Genomic DNA, 21,549 nt, shown 5'->3' with positions numbered 1-21,549 from the left:
TATCCACATTACCTGTTGGGTTGGCCTGAACCACTTCACTAAAGCCTCATCATCTTTCCAGACTGACTCCCATCCCTTGCCTTCCTCCTACGAGAGAACTCACTTCTGTTTGTTTATTCTAATCAACGGTCTTTTCCCTCTGATTGCTGCTTCTCACTGAAAATGAGTTCAGCTTGCCCCACAATGAACACAACAGTACCTATGTCCCCTAAAGCCTTTTTCTGTCTATGGGCCAATGTTGCTTACTCCACCATGCATTTTGTTGCCATTGTGTACTAATGGCCTGGGTACTGCAGTTAGGATACATATTTTGTACCCAAAAATGTTGGGTGCCCCATACTAGTGTTAGATGAGCGGTAGTCGCACCTAGATGTAATTTAGCCTAAGTATATCATATGGCCTCTTAGGCCTCTCAAAACCTTCCTCGTCTAGGGGAGCAGGGGATGGGGCTGTTCCCCAGGGGAATTTGGACCCACCATGTGCCTACTGCTCTAATCCTGTCAGAAACCCACTTTTTCCCTATTGTTTTTACTTGCTTTGCATTCACAAAGACAAGGGTGCTGTGTATTTGTGCAAGCATGCTGTGGCACGTTGTGTCCATTACAACCAGGGACCTTTCTAAGCATCCCATCATCCAGGCTTGTAGTGACACGATGATCAGTCTGCTGGGAGCCGCCATACAACCCAGTGGGAGCAGTTTCCAGAGATTCCTTTCCAAATGGTATCCTTTGTGGTGGAATGTGACCTGAAAAATCAGTCAGAAGATTCTGGCACACATATTGCTAAGTGAAAACCCAGTCTGAAAGGTTTTCTGTACTGTATGATTCCAACTATATGACAATATGGAAAAGGCAAATCTATAGAGAGAATAAAAAGGTCAGTGATTGCGCAGGGCTCAGAGGGAGGGAGGGATGGATGGCGGAGCACAGGGGATTTTTAAGGGAGGTGAAGCTATTCTGTATGATACCAAAATGGTGGGTACGTTACATTTTGCATTTGTCAAAACCCATAGAATGTTAAACACAAAAAGTGAATCTTAATGTAATCTATGGACTTTAGTTAATAATCATTATCAATATTGGTTCAGTAATTGTAACAAATGTTCCACACTAATGCAAGATGTTAATAATAGGTGAGGCTGTGCAGGGGAAAGCAGGTGTATGGGAACTCTGTCTTCCACCTGCGTGATTTTTCTGTAAACCTAAAACTGCTCTAAAAATAGTTTAGTAATAAAATTTTGAAGATAAAGAAAAAAAGATACTGGCACATTATTAGAACTCCAGTCAGTCATCAACAGTTTGTCTAGTTTATCATCATATTATATAACCAAAATGTCTCTCAGAGGGTTTTCAGGCTTCCATTTGACTTTGTTGGGGTCTAAAAGCGGAGGTGGTCTTGGCAGACACACGGCGTCACCTTCAGGGCATCTGGTATGACTGAGTTAAGAGTCAATGTTATTCTCTTGCTCTGAGCCTCTCTCAGGTATTAATGTAATACTGAATTTCCATCATTGCATAACCCATTTATTCATTCTTTTACCCTCAGCTACTCTTTCTCCTTCTCTGCATTTGTCATTGATTTTTACCCAGATTTTTCTACTCTGAAGGACGTTAGGCTCGGCCACTGTGCTGGTCCTGATTGCCAGCAACAACACACTAGTCTAGCAAGTGCCTCACCTTCCTCCGACTCTTCCCCTATCCCCACCCCGGCCCCCGTCCATTCCCATTCATGCAAGGTAGGGTTACTTAGGTACGGAACTAGTGGGCTGTTTTCACCACTAGGCATTATAGCTGCGTTCACTGTTAACTCCATTTTGCCAGATGGGGTGAAAGTACCTACCCACTCAGGCACTTAGAAATTCTGACATAAAGGTTAAAAGGTATAGTTACAGCTTCTTCCTTAGGAATCATCCCTGCTTCCGGCATCTTCATTTGCAGCCCTGGTCCCAGGACCACTGATGTGGGGAAGGATTGTATCAGCATCCTTACCTACCCCGCTTCCCCAGATGAATTGATCATAGATACACGTGTTAATTTCTAGACTCTCGGTTCTGTTCCATTGACCTATATGGCAGCATCACACCATTTGACTACTGCAGCTTTGTAGGAAATTTTGAAATTGGGAAACGTGACTCCTCCTTTTTTGTTTGTTTGTTTTTAAGATTGTTTTGACTATTCTGGGTCACTTGAATTTCCATATGAACTTGAGGATCAGCTTGTCAGTTTCTGCAGGGAAGGCAGCTGGAATTTTGATGGGGATTGCATTGAATCTGTGCGTCAGTTTGTCTTTTTGATAAAGGAGAGTCATTAAATGTATAACTTGTAAGTTAACTTTAATGCCTTTTGTGTTGCTTTTGCATTAGTCAGGGGGGGAAATGCTTTTAAACTGACGGATTTGGAAGTTGGATTTACAAAATGAGGGTCATATTTATGGGGCCTCTGGCCTGGGCTGCAGGGTAGTTGCCACAGCAGGATAAAGGGCCTCCCCTCATGTCCTGTTGACCTCGTCCTTGCAGGAAGAGCGTTCGAGGAGCGAACACAACTTAGTGAACATCCAAAAGACCCACGAGCGGATGCAGACAGAGAACAAGAGTGAGTGGCTGGGCTCGGGAGAGAAAGGAGTGGGCCGAGACTGGGAACGTGGCGGTCATCGTTTTCGAAAGGGACTTTTGCATGTATCTGCCTAATCCAAAATGAACTGCTTGCTCCCTAGCCCTGAGGGACAGTTTTCCCTTAGGCTGGGTGACCTAAGATGACCCAGGAGAGAGATGACAGACTGTCTAGCCACTAAGGAACCTTAAAATCCCCCAACTCTGAGGACTGGGAAGTCAGGAAATGACGCTGCGTCTCGGGAACCCCCTTACAGCGCACAGGACCCCCCAGTTCGCCGGCATTTTCTAGAGCTTCCCTACTCGTGTGCCCTGCACATGCCCTGAGGTCAGGCTCCCGGGCTGGTGCTTTCCAACTCTGAGGAGCTTGGAGAGTTGTTTTCTGTTTGCGTGGGTCACACTCTGGCAGAGGTTGGAGAGTCCTCTCCTAGATGTTGTGATGGCATCTGTAGCATATGAAAATGTGAACATGGAGGTACCGGCCTCGGGGGGCACTTCTGAGCCAGTAAAGCTCATACCTCAGCCCATGGCCCCTCGGTGCCTCCCAGAGTCTGATTCCGGCGGACTGGAAGCAGTGCCACATTGCTGCCAGCTGCCCCTCACCCATGCATCTTTCTCCCTTTGTTTATTCTGCAGTCTCTCCCTATTACCGGACAAAGCTGCGTGGCCTCTATACAACCGCCAAGGCCGATGCAGAGGCTGAGTGCAAGTGAGTACCGTCCCACTGCCCTGCCATCGCCTCCCCTCCACATCCAGGTGCTGGGCTGTAGGAGCCTGTGGACCATAGCCCCAGCCTGCCTCTCCTCCCACAGATAAGCAGATTCTGACTCCCCAGCTTCTCCTTTAGGGCCCACTTTCCCTAGAGCCCACTCTGGCCTCTCTTCCCTGGCCCTGCTGTTTTATAGATGGCAGAAAGGTGTGGATCAAATCCCAGTGATGCCTTTTTCTAGTCACTTGACCTTGGGCAGTCATTTCAGCTGAGACTCAGTTGCTCCGTCATTAAAATAGAGATAATAACTACTTGTAGAATTGTCAACTTAAAATGCGATAATGCACATAACGTGCCTAATACCAGTATTTTTCAAACTCTTTTGACCATAACCCATGGTTTTGCCTGGTGTTGGGCAGTCTCCATAGAGAGACACAAGGATAGTGAGATCCTGCCTTCAAGAGCAAGCAGTCCGGAAAGGAGAGACACCCTAAAAAAGTTACAGGACAGTGTAGTTGGTGGGCCAGCCGAGATGGTGTTCACTGTGCCTGGGGATCTGAGACCCTCTCAGGGAGGAGGAGAAACTTGAGCTGGGGATGGGTAGGCAGACAAGTCAGAGAGCCCAAGCGGAGGACAGTGTGCCAGGGCCATGCAGGAGCGCATTTGTGGAATGAGAACTAGTCCTTGCATGGCTGGGGGAGGGGAGGGCAGGATGTGGAAGACCTCCAATACCTGGACGTTATCTCGGAGGCCATAGCGAGCCAAAGGCGATGTAAGAGCAGGAGAGAAACCCCTGGCTGCCGCACGGAGAGCAGACTGGGTGAGATTCAAGGCTAGTTTGGAGACCAGGCAAAAGATAAGTGACGGAGTTGAGCTGAGACAATGGCAGTGGGGACAGAGAAACAAGGGTGGATTCTGAGATCAAACTGGAGGACGAGTTGGGAGAGAAGATTTCCAAGGTTTTTAGCTTGAACAAAGGGGTCTGATGGGGCTTCCTTTGCCAGGGTGGGAAGAGAACAAAAGGGAGGGGCCGACTGGCGGGGAGGGGACACGGCGAATTCTGGTTGGAGGTGTTGCTTGCTTGGCTTTCCAGCCCAGCCTTCCCCACCCCCATCTTATCCCTGATTTGCAGATTCATCGGGTAGCCATAGTTGGGCCCTTTCCCATTAGTGGGCCTGGAGTTTGGCTTGTATAAGTCAGAGTGACTCAATGTTCATTTGAAAGTAAAAGGCAGACTTTCCCTTCCCAGCTTAACTGCCGGCAGAGTGAGGCAGCTGCTTCTGCAACCAGCTGGTGTGAGCTCTTCTCTGGCATTGACTTAACCAGAGTTTAACACTTAAAGCTTGTTTCATAAGTGCAGGTCCCTTGCAGTTCTGCTGTCATTTCACTTTTTCAGACTCTCAGACCTTCATACGTTCATTCACTAAACAATGAATAAGGTGTCCTCACCTCCAGATACCACGCTGGGAACAGGAGAGTGGGTGAGACAGATAAGATGCCACCCCTACGCACAGGGAGCTCCGCGTCTGGGTGGGGAAAACATGGTACTGTGTGTGCCTGTGGCACTGACCCAGGTGCTGCAGCACCTATCAGCTCATCTTCTAAATATTTGCATTAAACCTCTTGGGAAGATGAAGAGGTGCCCAGAGCCTGCTTCATGAGCCCAAGCCTGTGATGCTTTGCTGTTCCTTCTGTCCAGTCCTGGCTGCTTTTCCTCCTCCTGCTCTTGCAGAAAACAGAAAGGAACCCCTGTGTCTTCACTTAACAATCATCTCTTTTAGCAGCAGGAGTCAAAGGGAAACAGATCAAAGATGTCACTTTCCGTGTCCCAGTGGAGATGGGTGGCCATTCTGGGTGGGAACAAGGTATTTCCTAACATTGGTTCAGAGGCGCTTCTCCAGGTGCGGCTCTGTGAGGGCACAGGAGAGAAGGCCCACAAGGAATTATTTTTCACCCCAATCAAATAATTACTGTGTATTGGTATGCAGCAGTATTGGATTACTTTAAAGAGCCCACACCATTTAGCCCCTTACGAATGGTTGGGGAGGGGGGCCGGGTTTGGGGTGGGGGAGGGAGGTTAAGGCCCAGGGTTCTTGGCTGAGGACCCTTCAAAGGAAGGCCGGCCAGCAAGAGGCGTTTCCTCTGCTGTCCCAGGTGAAGTGGGGCTCTTGGGATGGCACCATCCCTGAGGGTTGCTGACGGGCTGGCAGGCTGCCTCCCAGAAGGTAGGGACCCACGCTTTGCTGGGTGGTCATCCTGGTTGACCTGAAGCCTCTATGGTTCCGAGATGGAGAAGTTTCAGCTCCAGAAAACTGCTCTTTAAATAGGAAGTGATCTTAAAACATTGTTTCCTCAGATCTCTGCAGTGGCGCTTCAGTAACTTTAGGAAATGGAATATTACATTCCTCTCCTTAGAGATTCACAATGCAAATTAAAGCACTGAAGTGTTAAAGTACTGAAGTACTAAAGTGCTGCAGTATTAAAGTATTGAAGGCTCTGCCAGGTTCTGCAACAGCAATTTCTTTAACTCAGTATTTCGCAAACTTACTTGACAGTGGAATACATTTACACACTGGTTCTCAAGTCCGGCTGCGCCCAGAGGTTCTGCTTTAACTGGGGTGGAGTTCATGCATTGGTGTTAACTTTCTACATAATTTCAGACTTACAGAAATGTATTTTTACCACACGTGCTTTACCACTCTATAGATATATGTATTTACAATCTTTTTTTTTTCTGAATCATTTATGTTGCAGACATGACGCATGATGCCTCTTGACCTCTAAATACATCAGTCAGCATTTCCTAAAAACCAGGACATTCTTAAACAACCACGGTACATTTCTCAAAATCAGGAAATTACAGATATAAAACTATTAACTGATCTACACATCTTATTCAGATCTCATCACTGTCCACTGATGACCTTTATAGCAAAAGAACAGAACATTTTTATAGTGCAGATCAGCACTGTGTTTAGTTTTCATGTCTCTCTGGTCTCTTCCAATCTGGAACGGTTCCCAGGCTGTCTTTGCTTTTCCTGACCTTGACATTTTGAAGATTACAGGCCAGTGTAGAATGGCCCTCAGTTGGGTTTGTCTGATGTTTCCTCACGATTAGATTCAGGTGTTACGCTTTGGGAGGTAATAGCATGGAAGTGATGTCGTCCTCCGTCATCATATTACAAGGCCAGAAGACTCCCACTGGTTAAGGCGGGCTCTTGCAGGTTTCTCCTGTGTCAAGTTATTGCTGTTTTCCATTGTGTGATTAATAAGTATCTTATGAGAGATACTTGGAGACTGTGTACATATCCCGTTTCACATCAGACCCACTAGTTTTGGCATCTGTTGATGATTCTTACTTAAAGCAATTGGGATTCTTTTTAAAAAGCTCCCCAGGGCGTTCTGATGTCCAGCTAGGTTGAGAACCACTCCATTAATATCTCACAGAATACAGCTTAGGACATACTATGTAAAAGGATGTCCTCCAAACAGGCCCAGCAGCAATGATCAGACTTTGCAAGTTCCCTTTGGCCTGCTGGCTTTTACTCCTCCTCTGCTTTCCTGGAAGCCTAATTGCCCCGTGTACCAGTGCTCACGCACAAGCCCGAGGTGGCTCTGGCTGAGTCATCCTGGCGTCCGATACCAGCCACGCTGAGCTTCAGTGCTCCAAGCCTGTGAGCATGGTGTTCATCCCCCCCTGCTTTGGTTTGCGCAGTTCCCTCTGCCAAGGCTGCCCCTTGCCCGATCTTCTGGCCTTTCTTTTGCCTGATGAGTCCACAAGAGTCACACCCTCTGGGACACCTCCTGTGACACTACTGTGCTGTGTTCTCACGGGTCTGAACCAAGGCCTTCAGAAACACGTGGGCATTTACTAAAGGTTTGCGAGAGGAATGTGCTGGAGAATAAATGACCTGAAGTGGCTTCTCTGCTGCTTATCGCTGTTGAGATATCCTTTGGGGGAGGTTCCCAAAGGTCTAGGATAAAGAAGCCTTCTTCCCGCAAGGATCTGTGTGCACTTCTGCCAGGTTGCTTGGGTCCCAGCCACCCTGGAACCCCCGTAATCGAACTCCAGAGGTTTCCTGGGGCTGCAGTCTTTCAGGGATGAGTTCCCTCCACCCCCAGCCCTGCTCTGAGCCGAGACAACTCCCCACAGTCCTCTGGAGTGTCTCTTTTACAGGTGCCACTAGGGCAGACCCCAAGTTTTAACTTCTGTCCTCCGAATCGCAAGAGGTTGTTAGAGCCTGCTGGCACCCAGCAGCACTTCTTCAGGATTTGTCGGATGCACTGCGGCCAGGGCAGCTCTCTGCTTTGCTTACCTCTACAGGACCCTCTTAGGTTTTTTGGCCTGCCACTTCCTCTTGCCTCATCAGTTCTTTTATGCTTTTAAGATTAAAAAACACGTGCTTATAGGGTTTATGGTTTCCAGCATCAGGGTTGGTCTGAGCTAGCCAGCCTGCCGTAATGAGAAAAGGAAGTCTGCGCTTTGTGCTTCATCCAGACCTCTTCTCTCCCTTCTCCCTGCCCTCAGCATCCTCCGGAAAGCCCTAGATAAGATTGCGGAAATCAAGTCTCTGTTGGAGGAGAGGCGGATTGGTGAGTTAGAGACGACCAGGCCGGCATTCCTGGACCAGGCGGAGTGAGGGTTCCTGAGAGCAGCAGTCAGGTCTCCCTGTAGGGGAGCCTGTGACCTCAGCCTGGTGGGATTGTTCCGGGGGCTTCTGACAGAGAAGCGCCTGTGCAGCCTGGGGTGGGGAAGGGAAAGGGGATCATCCCCAGAGCTCCCTGCAGACCATGCCGATTCCCCTGCTCCCTCTACTGCCTGGGTCAGTCACCTCCCTCCTTCCTACTGCCACCCACTCCCATTTCTTGTTGTGGGGAGAACCAGAGCTGCACCCTGGGTATCTTGAAGCCAGCCTTCCACATGGAGTTTACCTACACGAGGCACTGGCTTCCAGAGCCCTCAGGCTGCTGTGGCTTTCCCACCTCTCTTGCCCCAGTGAACCCCCCGTGTGCAACTCCTCACCCATCAAAAATGCTGTCACACTGCCAGCTGGGTTTGTATGAAGTGGCTGCGTGTGTTGAACCATGCCTGAGGAGGTCAGGGGTCTGTCCACATTTGAGAGTTTGTTTTTTAAACTTTTTGTTGAATTACAACATATATTCATAGAAAAGTACACGTAAGTGGACATACAGCTCACCGAAACTTTCACTAACTGAACATAACGGATGTAACCAGCACCCAGATCAAGAAATAGAACGTGACCAGCACCCCCGAATCCCAGCTTTTGCCCTTTCTAGTTCCCTCTCCCTAGGGTACCCACCCTCCTGGTGTCTCACCATCTGGGCGGTCTGACTGTGGGCATCTGGTGGAAGGGGCGGGATGGCACCTGGGCCCTTGGTGCTAACTTGGGCGGTGGGGCTGCAGGCTGAGCTCTGCCAGCCCGATGCAGGCAGGCTAGGGTGGGCCTGGGGGCGGGAACCCTGTCCCTGGTGTCTCAAAGGCTCACTTCTTTCCCACAGCGGCCAAGATCGCGGGCCTGTACAATGACTCGGAGCCCCCTCGGAAGACCATGCGCAGGGGGGTGCTGATGACCCTGCTGCAGCAGTCAGCCATGACCCTGCCCCTGTGGATCGGGAAGCCTGGTGACAAGTGAGGGCGGGCCCGGGGCTGGGGGCGCTGGCAGGGAAGGGACTGGAAGTGACATTTTATTCCACCCTCAGGCCCCCGCCCCTGTGTGGGGCCATTCCAGCTTCTGGGGACTACGTGGCCAAACCTGGAGACAAGGTGGCTGCCCGGGTGAAGGCTGTGGATGGGGATGAGCAGTGGATCCTGGCCGAGGTGGTCAGTTACAGCCATGCCACCAACAAGTGAGTGGACGCCCAGCCCTGTGGGCTCTTCCCCCGTCACCACACCCACTTGGGCTGCGACTCTCACCCGTCTGCAAGATGGGAGAAAAGCAGCTTCCCCTGGGTGCCGGTGGGGATGGTGTGTGAAGTGGGCTCCTGGGCTACTTCCCTTCCCTGCCCTCCTCCCCCGCCTCCTCGGGGCTCCCTGACTTGGACTATGCACCTCCCTGAATCCACCGCTTTCCTTTTGTTTACCCACAGGTATGAAGTAGATGACATTGATGAAGAAGGCAAAGAGTGAGTGTGCTCATGGGGGGGCTGTGGAAGCCTGGGGGCAGCTAGGCTGCTGGGATGGGGCCCCCACCTGGCCATGAGTTGACCTTAGCTCCCCCTCGCCCCCACCAGGAGACACACCCTGAGCCGCCGGCGGATCATCCCACTGCCGCAGTGGAAGGCCAACCCGGAGACAGACCCCGAAGCCTTATTCCAGAAGGAGCAGCTCGTGCTGGCCCTGTATCCCCAGACCACCTGCTTCTACCGTGCCCTGATCCACACGCCCCCGCAACGGGTAAGCCAGCCTTCACGGGAGAGACACTGGCCCCGCTACAAGGACCAGCTGGGTCATGGAACATCTTCCCACTTTCCGTCCCCTTTTCCTCATCTCACAGCCTCTCTGAGCTAGGAGGGTCCTGCAAGTTGGCCTTTGTCTTCTGCTTAGTCTGCCCTACAGCCCTGCCCTCTAGGGCAGCACCAGCCAGCCCTCCTCTCCCCAAGCTTCAGAGCCTCAGCAAGCCCTGAGCAGAATGGACCCGAAGCATACTCTAGTCTAACCTCGCTTTTGCGCTGAGATGGGAAGTTCAAGGCCCAGGGTCTGTTTTGGACCCTTGACTCCTGCACCGCTGCCCTTTCCTTGGCTGAGCTGCTTTCTCTCGAGCTCCTGACATCGCTGACGCCCTGGTCACCCATCACCTGATGGGAGTTTAAAGGCTGTTCTCCCCTCTTCCTCCAGGATACCTGCCTGCTGCCCTCTAGGCTTTTTTTTTTTCTTTTTTTTGCTGCGCTGAGTCTTCGTTGCTGCGTGCAGGCTTTCTCTAGTTGCAGCGAGTGGGGGCTACTCTTCGTTGCAGTGTGTGGGCTTCTCATTGCGGTGGCTTCTCTTGTTGCAGAGCACGGGCTCTAGGCACGCGGGCTTCAGTAGCTGTGGCGCACGGGCTTGCTTGCTCCGAGGCATGTGGGATCTTCCGGAACCAGGGATCGAACCCGTGTCCCCTGCACCGGCAGGCGGATTCCTAATCGCTCTGCCACCAGGGAAGTCCCCCTCTAGGCTGTCTTTGATCCCTTTAACACGGGCTCCCTGGTACCAGACCCTCCAGTTATGGCCCATCCACGTAGGTGGCAAGTCTCCCTTCTCCCTGCTCTTCATCCCTTACCCTTGGCCCTTTGTTGTTGAGGAAAGAGCTCTGTAGTAACAGGGACTGGGTTCAAACATCTAGACTTCCTGAGTGACTACGAGGACAGGAGAGGCTGGGGGCCCACGAGCCAGAGGTTCCTGTCTGTCTAGGTTTGGGGGGGCCTCGCCTGGAGGTCTCTGACCAGTCACTCCCGTCTGCCCCCTACTGCAGCCCCAGGATGACTATTCGGTCCTGTTTGAAGACACCTCCTATGCAGATGGTTACTCGCCTCCCCTCAATGTGGCCCAGCGGTACGTGGTGGCTTGTAAGGAGCCCAAGAAAAAGTGAAGCGGCCTCGCGGCCTCGCAACCTCCTGACACCCTCGAAGGGGATGCACACAAGATTCTGTGATCGAATAAATATTCCTCCTCCCTTGTCCATGTCTCCTGGGTTTTACTTTTCCAGACCCTTCCTTCCCGCCCAACTAGGGCGAGCTGGAGGCCACCAGGGAAGACGGCCTCACTTGGTCCCAGTGGGCATGCACCCTTTTGGCTCGGGTTCGTCCTTTGCTTCCAGCAGAGGCTGTGTTCACACACATCAGATTTTATTGTCGAGGCCTGTCTCACGCTCACCCTGATGAGCACCACTCAGCTCCCAGCGGAAGTGGAGGTGGCAGCCTGCCATCTTCGCAGCATAGTCGGCTTCAAAGCGCTCATTCTGGGCCACAGTGAAGGTGGATTTCCAGTCCCCAGTGATGCCTGGGAGAGACGAAAGGGGAGAGGTCCCCGTCACAGAGGAGGCCCTGACTGGCTGAACGGCGGCTCTAGCTGCTGCTCCCCCACTCTCTCCCCAGATGCCCGTGCCCGCTCCCTGGGGCAGCTCTCACCTTTCCTCATGAAGGCAGAGATGCTGTGGTCCATGACTTTGGTGGGTATGGTGCTGTAGTTGGTCATGGGGTTCTTCTTCATCTCCTTGAAAGACGTGTGCTGGACGATGTGATCCACGGTCTCCTCTGGCAGAGAGCGCCCCACGAACTCCAGGATCTTCTGAATCTCCCTTTTGGGGTTCTGGAGCAGCAGAGGGGCTCCTCAGTGGAGGTTTGCATTGCTTGCTGAGCAAACAGAAGGGAGGTCCCTTTCTAACCCTGTGGGGATCTGGCCACTTCTGCTTAGAGACCTCAGACCCTGTTCCTTGACTCTGGTCCTCTTTCCCTAGGGCAGGTTTGATTGCCTTCTGCCCTGTGGTCCTTTATTACAGATGTCTGGTTCCTGCTGGATGAGAGGAGGGACAGTCCTCTTTCATAACCGTGGCCCCAGGAGAAGCAACAGCAGAAACTAGCTGATGGATGAGTGCACGGTTGCTGACTCGAGTGCTAGGAGATAAGAGCTATACAGGGCACTGCTGCAAGGGGGCACTGCTGCTCAGTCCTGCGGAGGGGATCCAGGAGGACTGGGCTGTGGGCTGTCATAGGGGAGGGGCGCTGAGAGGGCCTTGGCAGGTCACTGTGAGGTTCCTGCCTCTCTGCGTGTGACATGGAGGGACGCAGAAGCAGGCGGTCTCACCTGCTTTATGTCCTCATAGAAGAGGTAGAGAACAGGGTGGGTGTGACTCAGCTCCCACCACTCCTGCACGTGCTGGTACCAGGACCCGTAGGACACTGGAGAAAAGGGCAGGGGGCATGGACACAGAGGTTGGCATAAGTTGTAGCTGGTGCCCCTCAGCTCCACCCCACCCCTTTCCTTCCTCCAGAGTCAGCCCCACCTTCCCCAGCCATGAACTTCTCCAGGAAGCTGTCCCAGGTGCCAGGGTCAGGGTGCACCTTGGCCATGCGGTAGAAGTGGTAATAGGAGACGGCCACATCCTTTGCATTGCGGGCGACGTAGACCACCTAGAGGGGCAGATGACCCCCCCCAACCCGGCACCATCACCACACAGCACACTGGGCACTAGGTGTCCCACCCTTCACAGCATCCTTGCCAGGGAGGTTCTCTCGGTTTGGCTGAGGGAGAAACGGGTCGAGGCTGACTCACTTGCAGTCCCATGGTGTGGGCGAGACTGAGCTGGGGCTTGAACCCTGCTCTGATGCCGAACTCTGGGCTGCTCTCTGAAACCATATTTTATACTAATCTAATCCCCTCAATGCCACTCTGCCTGAATTTGGAACAAGGCGTGCTGGATTCCCACCAGCCTCTCTTCCACGGGCCTGTGAGCCCGGCTCTGCACAGAGGAGTCTCCTTTTCACCAGATTATCTGACCCCACTAGAGCCATCAGGCAGATGCCCCCCGCCTCCCTTAAGATGAGACCAGGCTGGAGGAGGTGAGGAGACCTCCCCAGAAGGTAGGGCCAAAGCTGGGATGGCCCCAGCAGCCTCCTTCCCTGGCTTCCTCTGCCATTCACCTTGACCTTCTGATCCAGCAGCGTCGGTGGAAGCAGAGCCAGGGGCAAGTGTGTCTTGATCAGCCGTGGGGCTGGTGTATCTTCCAGAAGCTCAGCACCTAAGCCGTAGGTAGGGAAAAGCCGGCTGAGCTGGAGCCCGAGTCCTACCTCCCAGCACCCCGCCACATACCTGTGGGAAGGCCAGGGACCCTGAACTCAAGGAAGGGCACCCGGACGAAGATGGGAGCTCTTTGACACTTCTCCAGGTCGCCACCTTGGTAGATCAGGTCCAGGATCTCGCTTACCCAGGTGGTGCCTGGAGAGAGAGGGAAATGGGAGATGAGCAGGGCTGAGCACGCCCCTCCCGGCCCAAGGTGGGGACTGCAGCCCAGGAGAGGCGTTGGTGCCCTCATCACCTACCGGATTTGGGGTAGGTGCTGATGAGCAGGTCACTGGGCCAGGCCTGGAAGCTCTGCAGAGGCCCCAGCCCCTCTGCAAAGTACTTGATGAGAGGGATCCCCTTCATGTGCTCCAGTGGCGGGCGGGAGGTGTCCTGGACCAGCTCCATGCTGCCACGTCAGGGTCCAGAGTGTAGCTTCCTTCCCTTAACAATATCACAGTGGGGCCAGCTGTTGAATTCTTGCTTTGAGGTAAGGAAACTGAGGCTGAGGGAGCCGCTTGCCCACGCTCACAGAGCTACTGAGTGGTGGGGCTGGGATTCCAAGCCAGATCCAGTGCTCACCCAGTGGGTCACACCCAGGCTCATTTTTATTTGCCCGCAGAGCTTTTAAAATCCCAAACCAATTAAAACACTCTCTGGGGATAGGACCCAGATAGCAGTTTTTTGGAAGCTCTCCAGGGGATTCCATTGTGCACTTGAGAAAACCCACTCTAAGTCCTGCCTGTCTGAACTTCCTGCCAGCCCCCAGCTTGCTTTCTCTTCCTGCTTTGCCTCCGGGCCTAATCCTGGTGGGCTCCTCCCTGACGTCCCCTCCTTCAGCTCCCCTCCTGGCCCCTCACATATGTTGGAAAACTCCAAAAAGGCCAGTTGGGCCTGAGACCCCGCTTGCCCAGCTACCCTCCCCAGCTTGGAGAAAAACACAGCCAATTGAGCAACCGTTTGGGGAGCCGGAATCTGGTATGTGAATGGGCAAAACTCATGACTCACTGGAGGAGGGGGAGGGGAGGGAGGAGGAGGGGGATTATTCAGGCCAGGCTGTAGATTGAGATGGGCAATCCATGGGGAAAGGGCAGGGTGTGAGAAGCCGGACCAGAAAGCTCAAGCGACAGGATGAGAGCCAGCAGCGCAAGCTGAGGGAGATCCAGCCCAGCCGGCCCACCACCTCGCTCTCACCCGACTTCTCTGGATCGTGGCCTCCTGACGTCTGCGTGCTGCGGCTTAGAACGCAGAACGGCTGTGGTGTGGTGAGGGCAGAACTGCTCTCTGAGCTGAAGGTCTTGTAGGTCCAAAGTGGGAGGGGTATGGAGCCGGCACTGGGACTTGGCTGTTGTCCAGGAAGGAAAGGGTGAAGTTCGGGGTGGGAGAGCCCCTCTGTGCTACTCTGCTCAGTGCCCAGCTGGAATCAAGCTTAGACCGGCCTGAAAACCTAAGATGTGGGTTTAGTGTGTAGAAAACAGAAGACTGAAACTAGACACAAGGGTGCAATCGTTTTCTTTTTTGTTTTTTGGTATTTCGAGCTGTAATCCTGGCTCCTGACCTGCCCTCTGAACTCCACCCCTGAAAAGGGGGCCAAAAGACAGCTTTACCTAATGGACCCAGTCTAGAAAGGGCAGAGGAGTGGAGGGGAAATGTGGGACACTCACCCTCCTGCTGGTTCCCGGCCAGTCTTGAAGAGGCCAAGGGTTCAGGTGGAAGGCAGCTCAGAGGCCCCCAGCAGCCCAAACATTGTTCCAGACACTTCTGGCTCTGACCACGAGGCCAGTCCAGAGGGATGTGCGTAGGCCGGGTCTTGGGGTTTGCGGCAGAGCCGAGCAGGGCAGGCTCTTTTTGAGGCAGCAAAGGATAGGAAAGAGCCAGAATGCTTAGGTCGAATAACCCTGGGAGTGAGCCCCAGCTCCATGGCTCCCGTGGGAAGGCGGCTCCCGTGGGACAGCACGGAGCCTCACTCATGGTTGGTAACACAACAGCCCCCAGAAGGTGCTTTTTTTTCTGTGGGTTTGAACAAGGCTCTGCAGACAGAGATGAGAAGGAGGTGGGGCTTAGAGAGCCACAGGACCCCATGGGGGAACAGCATCCCCCCTCTCCTCCTCGGCCTTTGTCCTTACTGTTTGGATTAAAGTCTGGAGTCAAGCTGAGCACCGGAGGTGGGGGGGCTCTGTGTGCAGGGTGTGAGTCTCCCAAGCCCTCAAAGGACTATGTGACTTCAGAGGCTGGTCCGTGCTGGGGCCAGTGGCCGTTCCCCACTCTGTCCTCCTCAGGCCCCAGGGACTGGCAGGGCCTCTGCCTCCTACCCCACTCTCCCACCCCCCAGCAAACACCAGAAGGTACCTTAACTCAGACTTTTTATTGTACTCAAGTAAAAACTGCCCAGACCCACAGGGGGTGGCACAGAAAAGGAGTGGGCAGAGGTTGGGGACGCTGAGGATCAGATCTCCAGCATGTCGGTCCAGTGTTCCTGTGGAGACAAGAGGGCTGGTGAAAGGCAGCCCAGGAGATGGGGTGGGGTAGTGAGGCTGGGGCCCAAGCCACCTCTCACCTCTTCTAATTCCGAGTCCTCCTCTTCCTCCTCGGTGCCCATCCGGCACAGCCAGATCAGGTCTCCCCACAGCAGTGAGTTCTTACAGCTACCAGGGGTGCAGTTGGTAGGAGATAGAGTCAGGATCCCAAGCCTCCTCCAGGCCAGGACCTGGGCGCTAAGATGAGGACTACCGCAGGCCTGGACTTGGACAACGGGGCACCGTCTTCCCAGAGCTAAACCAGGCTGGAGTAGGGGTGCTGGACTCACCCAGGGCATTGGCCCTCTAGGGGCAGAAGCTGCCCTGGCTCCTCCTGCAGGAACTCCTCTGCCAGGCAGATCACATGGGCCCTCAGGGAGCAGCCAGGGTGGGGGCAACACAGGGGGTCTTCTTCATCCTGTCAGAGGTGGCAGGCAAGTAAGAGAGAAAATGGGGAGTAATGATGTAGCTAGCAATGGTGAAGAATTTCTATGGACTAGACACTGTTCCAAGACTTTACATAAAACCACCTTATGAGACATGCGCTCTTGATACTATTATTTGTAATTTATAGATGAGGAAACTGAGGCACGGAGACGTTAAAATACTGGCCCACAGGGACTAAGCTGGCCAGTTTTCTCTGAGTGTTAGCAGCGATTACATAACACCACGGCAGGGCAGCCAGACCTAGAGTTCCTTAAAGGCTGAGCAATCTCAGGCAGGTCACTTAAGCTCTGAATGGCAAGAGCTCAACTTACATTTACTGAGGGCTCAGTAGAAGCCAGACTCATCATCTCAATTAATTTATTAAATATTTATTGGCAATCTGCTCTGCACTAGACCCTGTTCTACAGTAGTGAAAAGGAACTAAATGCCCCAGCAGAGTTTAGAATGGGCGGGGGGGGGGGCAGAAACTGATAACAAGGTAAATAAAATACACAGTATGTCAGACAATAATAAGTGTTAAAAGAAGCCAGGGAAGTGTACAAGAAAGAGTGGCAATTTCAGATGGAAAACCAAGGAAAACCTCACGGAGGAAAAGTGGCATTTTATCAAGACGTAAGGTCTAGGGAAGAACCTTTCAGTCAAAGGGAAAGGGCAAAAGCCCTGAAAGGAGAATACTGGCGTCGAGGAATGGCCGCAAGCACTATGATCCCCGTTTTCGAGATGGGGGCAGACTGGCCAAAGGGTGTCAGTGGGCTGCCCAGTCCCTCAAGAAACAGCTTGATCTTGAGTCCTCTGAATCCTAGACCGCCCTGACCCGGAGACCAAGTGGAGAGTCTTACCTGGAGCACACGCGCGCACAGGGTGCAGCGGGTCTCGGCGTCATGCTCCAGCTCGGACTCGGTGTCAGCCGCGCGGCGCCTCGGGGCTGAAGCCCGGGGCGGCGGAGGCCCGAAGGCCAGCGGCACGTGAGGCGGCGGCGGCGGGCAGAGATCCTGGCGGAAGTCGGCGCGCAGCCAGCGCAAGGTGAGTGGGAGTCGCGCCCAGGGCGGCGCGCGCAGCATGTGCGCCAGCACGCGCAGGTGAAAGGCGAAGGTTGCCTCGCCGCGCAGGCGCGGACCCACGTGCGCCAAGCGGCGCGAGGCCTGCGGATGCTGCCAGGCCCACTCGAACTGCAGGCGGGGAGTACTGAGCTTCAGGGCCGTCCGAGGAAGGCCCTAAGCCCTAGCCCCCGTCCTCCCGGCACCCCCGTCTCTTTTCTTACCCGAAGGGCGGCCACTGCGGAGGGGAAGCCGTGTACGATGAGCACCATCTCCCTGGGGAAGAGAATGAGGGGCGCGGCCTGTGAGCCCCTCGCCCCTCCCCGTGTCAAACCGAATCCCCTCGCCATGGTGCGCCTCCGGTCCTACCCGAGAGGGGAGTCACACCCGGCTTCAAGCCTAGCCCACGAGGCTCTGCCCCCTTCATGGAGGTATGTCCCCTCGCACCTGCTAACCTCAGGCCCCGCCTCCAGTCACAGGTATTCAACAGCCCTCCTCAGTTCCTCTCCCTTCCAGGCTTTCTCTATTCCAACCCAGCCTTGTTCACCAAGCCCCGTGTCGATGGACCAAACCTAGATCATCAATCCCCTTCCCACCCAACCCCCTCCTCTGAGACCCACAGCCCAGACTCACAGGGCTCCGCCTCCCCACTACCCCTTCTCCCCCGCGATAGTCCCCCCCTCGTCACTAGGACCCCGCCCGCAGCCCTGTTTTTCAGCCCCCACGCCGGCCGCGCCCCTCTCAACGGGCCTCCCCTCCGCCGGCTCCGGCCTCCTCCTAGAAGCCCTTCTCCTGACAGTGACCCACCGCCTCTTACCAGGGCCCGCGTCCACTGGTCCGCCAGGCCCCGCCTTTTCTGCGGCCCCCGTTGTGCTGCTTCACCCGACGAGCAGGGTTGACCGTGAACCCTACGTAGACGCGGCCCCGGTGCCGAGGGTTCAGGCAGTAGAGCAGGTAGACGCCGAAGAAGCGCCCGGGCCTCGCCGCGCCCCCTGTGGGGCCCATCGGAACTTGGGGGTTGATTGCTCTGGCCTGTGACCCCGGGGAGAGCTGGGTTGCCAGGGACGCAAGATGCTTGTCTCGGAAAAAGCGCTTGGGGGCAATCCCAAGGTACCCTAGAGGCCACAGCAATGCAGGCTCGTGCACCCTCTACTAGCTGGAGCTAGGGTGTCCAAACCGGGGCGCAGATCCCGGGCTGCTGTGCAGGCGGCGGGTACCAATTAGCGTCCGCCGGGGCCTTATGCAGACTCTGATTGGCTGACTGATGGTAGGTGCAGAAACCGGAGACTGTTGGAAAACTGGGCTTGCAAGAGGGCGGAAGTGCTGTGTTTACTGACGCCTTAGTAAGGGCGGAAGTAGAGACCTCAACGGAAGTGGCGCTAGTAAGGGCGGAAGCAGTGTGGCAGGGGTGCGAGCAGGGGTACTGTCCCCGCTGGGACGTCGACCCTGTTGGGCTGCCACAATGGAACTCAGCGCCGAGTACCTCCGGGAGAAGCTGCAACGGGACCTGGAGGCGGAACACGTGGTGAGTTGAGCGGCGTGGACGCTCGCCCAGCGAGGGGAACAGGGCTCCTGAGGGGCGGGCTTGGCACCATCCACCCCATTCTGCCCCATAGGAAGTGGAGGACACGACTCCCAACCGTTGCGCGTCTAGCTTCCGAGTCCTCGTGGTGTCGGCCAAGTTCGAGGGGAAGCCGCTGCTTCAGAGACACCGGTGAGACCCCAGGAAAACCTCATTCAGCGCGGCCCCAGCTCCAGGACTACATCCCCGGCCGCTCCCCGAAACCTAACTCACCCCCACCAATGCGGCCCAGCACCGCAGACCACGACCCCAGCGATCCCGCCTTCATGGCCTCTGCTTCAAATATTGAGACTTCAGCCCTCTACCTCTCTTGTTGCCAGGTTTCAGGGACTACAACCTGGGGGACACTTCCAGTCTCCCGGCTCACCCTAGATTCGGGGTCTGCGACGCAGGCCCCAGCCTGCCGTTTTCTAACCCCATCTCTCTCTCAGGCTTGTGAACACTTGCCTAGCAGAAGAGCTCCTGCACATCCATGCTTTTGAGCAGAAAACCCTGACTCCAGAGCAGTGGACCCGTGAGCAGCAGAAATAAGGGACCCGGACCTGCACATCTATTAAATTATGAGTCAGGCCCAGCTTCTGTGTCAGTGTGTGTTGTGTGTAGGAGGGTGGGAGGTGTGCAGAGGCCGGGTCTAGGGCCTGGCTTCTCCCTGCCCTCCACTCTCCATTGTTTTACTTTGGGCAAGTACCTCTCCACACAGAGGCCTTCGTGTCCCCACTTATAAAGTGAAAGTTCAGTTCTTAAAGTCCCTTCCAGGGTGGGCCTCACAGGTCTTCTTTGTAATCCTTGGTGGACCCCCTTGGGGTACGGCCACTACCCACCCGACCCACCCATTCATTGACCATTGCTGGGGGTTCATGCTCTGTCCTCCTTCAAGATGCATAGATGAGAAGTGCTCACAGTTTTAGGGCCTTGGGCAATTTAACAAACCTCTCCCTCTCCCTAATATCATCCCAATGTCAGAGGCATTATAGAAGATTCCACACTTCCCCTGTTGGTTCCCCAAGCCCTTCACCGCCTCAGGGACCTGGTACCCTAGCAGGGGCTTCCCAACACCTGGAATGGCAGTGTTTTCTGGCCCCTGGAGAAAGTCCAGTGACCCTTTGGCCCTGGGCTTGATGTGGCCACAGCTGACCCTGGAGAGCTGGTGAAGTTTTTCAGGAATGGAGGGGTGGGATGGGCATAGGGTTACAGCAGGAAAGTAAGGCCGACCAGAGCCACAAAATCGGGGCATGTGATGCCCTAGAGTCGACACAAGTGCCAGAGTTGATTAGGCCTTGCATAGGTGAGGGCCCTGAGACCCAGGAGGAATAGGAAGTGTGCTAATTGGGGCCAGAGCTCTTTGGGGGTGAGAAATTGCAGATTTCAACCATCCCACCTACCCTGTTCTCCTGTTTTCAAGGTCGGTTTCTTGGCCCCTAAATTACCACCACCCCCACCCCCATCTCCCTCTCTTGTTTCTCTCAGAGGAAGCTGGAAATCATGGTGAGTAGGGGCTAACCCTTCTGAGTTCCAAGGATCCTTCCCTGAACTTTTTTCCGTTTCCCTGGGCCAGGAGAACTAGTGACTACCCACAAGTCTGCTTCACTAGAAGGGCCCATCATCCCTTTGTGTGGGAGACTGAGGCCCAGGCTCCAGATGGTCTCCTTCTCTCTGTACCACACCCCTGATTGGATCCACCCCCTGGGTTCACAGAGCTGTGGTGGAATCCCTCCCCATTCTATAGATGAGCAACTGAGGCGTGGAGAGAAGTGACTTGCCCAGGGTCACATGGTTTGCATAGAGATTGAGACCCAAATGGGCAGACAGGGACATTTGTACAGCATGCCAAAGGGGAATGGGGGTTCAAAAGGGACATTTAGTCCTTGCTGTGGTCCCTATGTGGATGAACAAAGCCCTGCTGTGGCCAGGACACCCATCCCCAACAGTCCTGTGTCCCAGCTCAGGGGGGATCACCTGCTAAGTTGGCCATCGGAAACCCATTTCCAAGTCCCCCCTTGATAGGGCTTGACAGATTGAGGTCAGACCCAGGTGGAAGCCACAGACAGGGTTCAAGAGGCAGCCATGTGGGGGCTTCCCTGGTGGCGCAGTGGTTGAGAGTCCGCCTGCCGATGCAGGGGACACGGGTTCGTGCCCCGGTCCGGGAAGATCCCACATGCTGCGGAGCGGCTGGTCCCGTGAGCCATGGCCGCTGAGCGTGCGCGTCCGGAGCCTGTGCTCCGCAACGGGAGAGGCCACAGCAGTGAGAGGCCCACGTACCGCAAAAACAAACAAACAAACAAAAAAAAAGAGGCAGCCATGTGGTGCAGGGAAGGCTCTGAACTAGAAGGGGAGACTTGCATCTTGACTCGGGATCTGTCCCTCAGCAAGCCCAGCTCCTGCTCTCAGCCTCAGTTTCCTTGCTTGTAAACTAGGGTCAGGGCCTATTGCTTTGATTCTAAGCTTTCTTCTTACAAAAGGACCCCTTATTTTGATCCCTTGGGCTTACAGTTTGGAAGATGTCATGTAAGTGCTGGTTGCTTCATCTTCCCCACAAGCAGGCAGCAGTGTCAGGACAGCTGCATGCAAGCTGGTGTTGTGGTTGACTAGCAAAGGCAGATTTGGGGTAAACAGAATGACCGAGGCTCCAGGCTAGATCCCTGAGCAGCTTCGACCTACCAGCTGGAAAACAGAGCAGGCTCCCAACCCACATCAGCGCAGGATGGCTCCCACCCGCAAAGGCCTGTTCCTGTCTGTGGTCTAGGGCGTTCTGAGGCATCTCCCCAGCCCGCCCCTGCCATGGGTCAAGCTCATCGAGGCTATGGAGGGGGAAGCTCAAGTGCAAGTCAGTTCAGCAGACCCAGCATCTGGTGACCAGTTACTGGAGTCTGAGAGG

General features: G+C 54.4%; 4 protein-coding genes across 7 annotated transcripts in view; 2 read left to right on the top strand and 2 right to left on the bottom strand.

Moving 5' to 3' along the window:
• SGF29 (SAGA complex associated factor 29) overlaps positions 1–10,991 on the top strand; it is a 32,794-nt gene extending 21,803 nt beyond the window's left edge. Inside the window, exons 5-12 of the mRNA XM_067706229.1 lie at positions 2,516–2,591; positions 3,245–3,317; positions 7,846–7,910; positions 8,838–8,967; positions 9,039–9,185; positions 9,426–9,461; positions 9,570–9,732; positions 10,787–10,991. Coding sequence (XP_067562330.1) covers positions 2,516–2,591; positions 3,245–3,317; positions 7,846–7,910; positions 8,838–8,967; positions 9,039–9,185; positions 9,426–9,461; positions 9,570–9,732; positions 10,787–10,903 — 807 coding nt within the window. The 3' untranslated portion in view covers positions 10,904–10,991. The remainder of the gene's footprint in view (positions 1–2,515; positions 2,592–3,244; positions 3,318–7,845; positions 7,911–8,837; positions 8,968–9,038; positions 9,186–9,425; positions 9,462–9,569; positions 9,733–10,786) is intronic.
• Positions 10,989–15,298, bottom strand: LOC137206970 (sulfotransferase 1A1). Of its 4 annotated transcripts, none has more exons than XM_067706226.1 (9): positions 14,757–15,298; positions 14,287–14,539; positions 13,353–13,536; positions 13,123–13,248; positions 12,954–13,051; positions 12,317–12,443; positions 12,118–12,212; positions 11,442–11,622; positions 11,143–11,313 (listed from the first exon to the last, which is right to left on the bottom strand). In XM_067706226.1, exons 3-9 carry the CDS (start codon positions 13,498–13,500, stop codon positions 11,153–11,155), a joined length of 936 nt encoding a protein of 311 aa, XP_067562327.1. In that variant the 5' UTR covers positions 13,501–13,536; positions 14,287–14,539; positions 14,757–15,298; the 3' UTR covers positions 11,143–11,152. The 4 variants fall into 4 exon arrangements, with proteins under 4 accessions (XP_067562329.1, XP_067562327.1, XP_067562328.1 ...); XM_067706227.1 differs by having other exon boundaries at positions 14,287–14,437; XM_067706228.1 differs by having other exon boundaries at positions 10,989–11,313; positions 13,353–13,531; positions 14,287–15,298.
• Positions 15,299–15,438: 140 nt separating this feature from the next.
• SLX1A (SLX1 homolog A, structure-specific endonuclease subunit) lies at positions 15,439–18,407 on the bottom strand. The gene is made up of 6 exons (XM_067706230.1): positions 17,910–18,407; positions 17,317–17,368; positions 16,895–17,224; positions 15,899–16,026; positions 15,650–15,737; positions 15,439–15,568 (listed from the first exon to the last, which is right to left on the bottom strand). The coding sequence occupies exons 1-6, from the start codon at positions 18,095–18,097 to the stop codon at positions 15,539–15,541; spliced, it is 816 nt and encodes a 271-aa protein (XP_067562331.1). The 5' UTR covers positions 18,098–18,407; the 3' UTR covers positions 15,439–15,538.
• BOLA2B (bolA family member 2B) lies at positions 17,503–19,248 on the top strand. The gene is given in 5 exon segments (XM_067706231.1): positions 17,503–17,523; positions 18,364–18,484; positions 18,487–18,617; positions 18,709–18,806; positions 19,106–19,248. Coding segments are annotated over 5 exon segments (456 nt in total). The 5' UTR covers positions 17,503–17,517; the 3' UTR covers positions 19,206–19,248.
• Positions 19,249–21,549: the final 2,301 nt, after the last annotated feature.

This window comes from Pseudorca crassidens, chromosome 15, assembly GCF_039906515.1.
Source record: "Pseudorca crassidens isolate mPseCra1 chromosome 15, mPseCra1.hap1, whole genome shotgun sequence".
Classification (NCBI taxonomy): Eukaryota; Metazoa; Chordata; class Mammalia; order Artiodactyla; family Delphinidae; genus Pseudorca; species Pseudorca crassidens.
The sequence above is the reverse complement of the archived record's forward strand: the minus strand, read 5'-3'. Positions and strand labels throughout refer to the sequence as shown.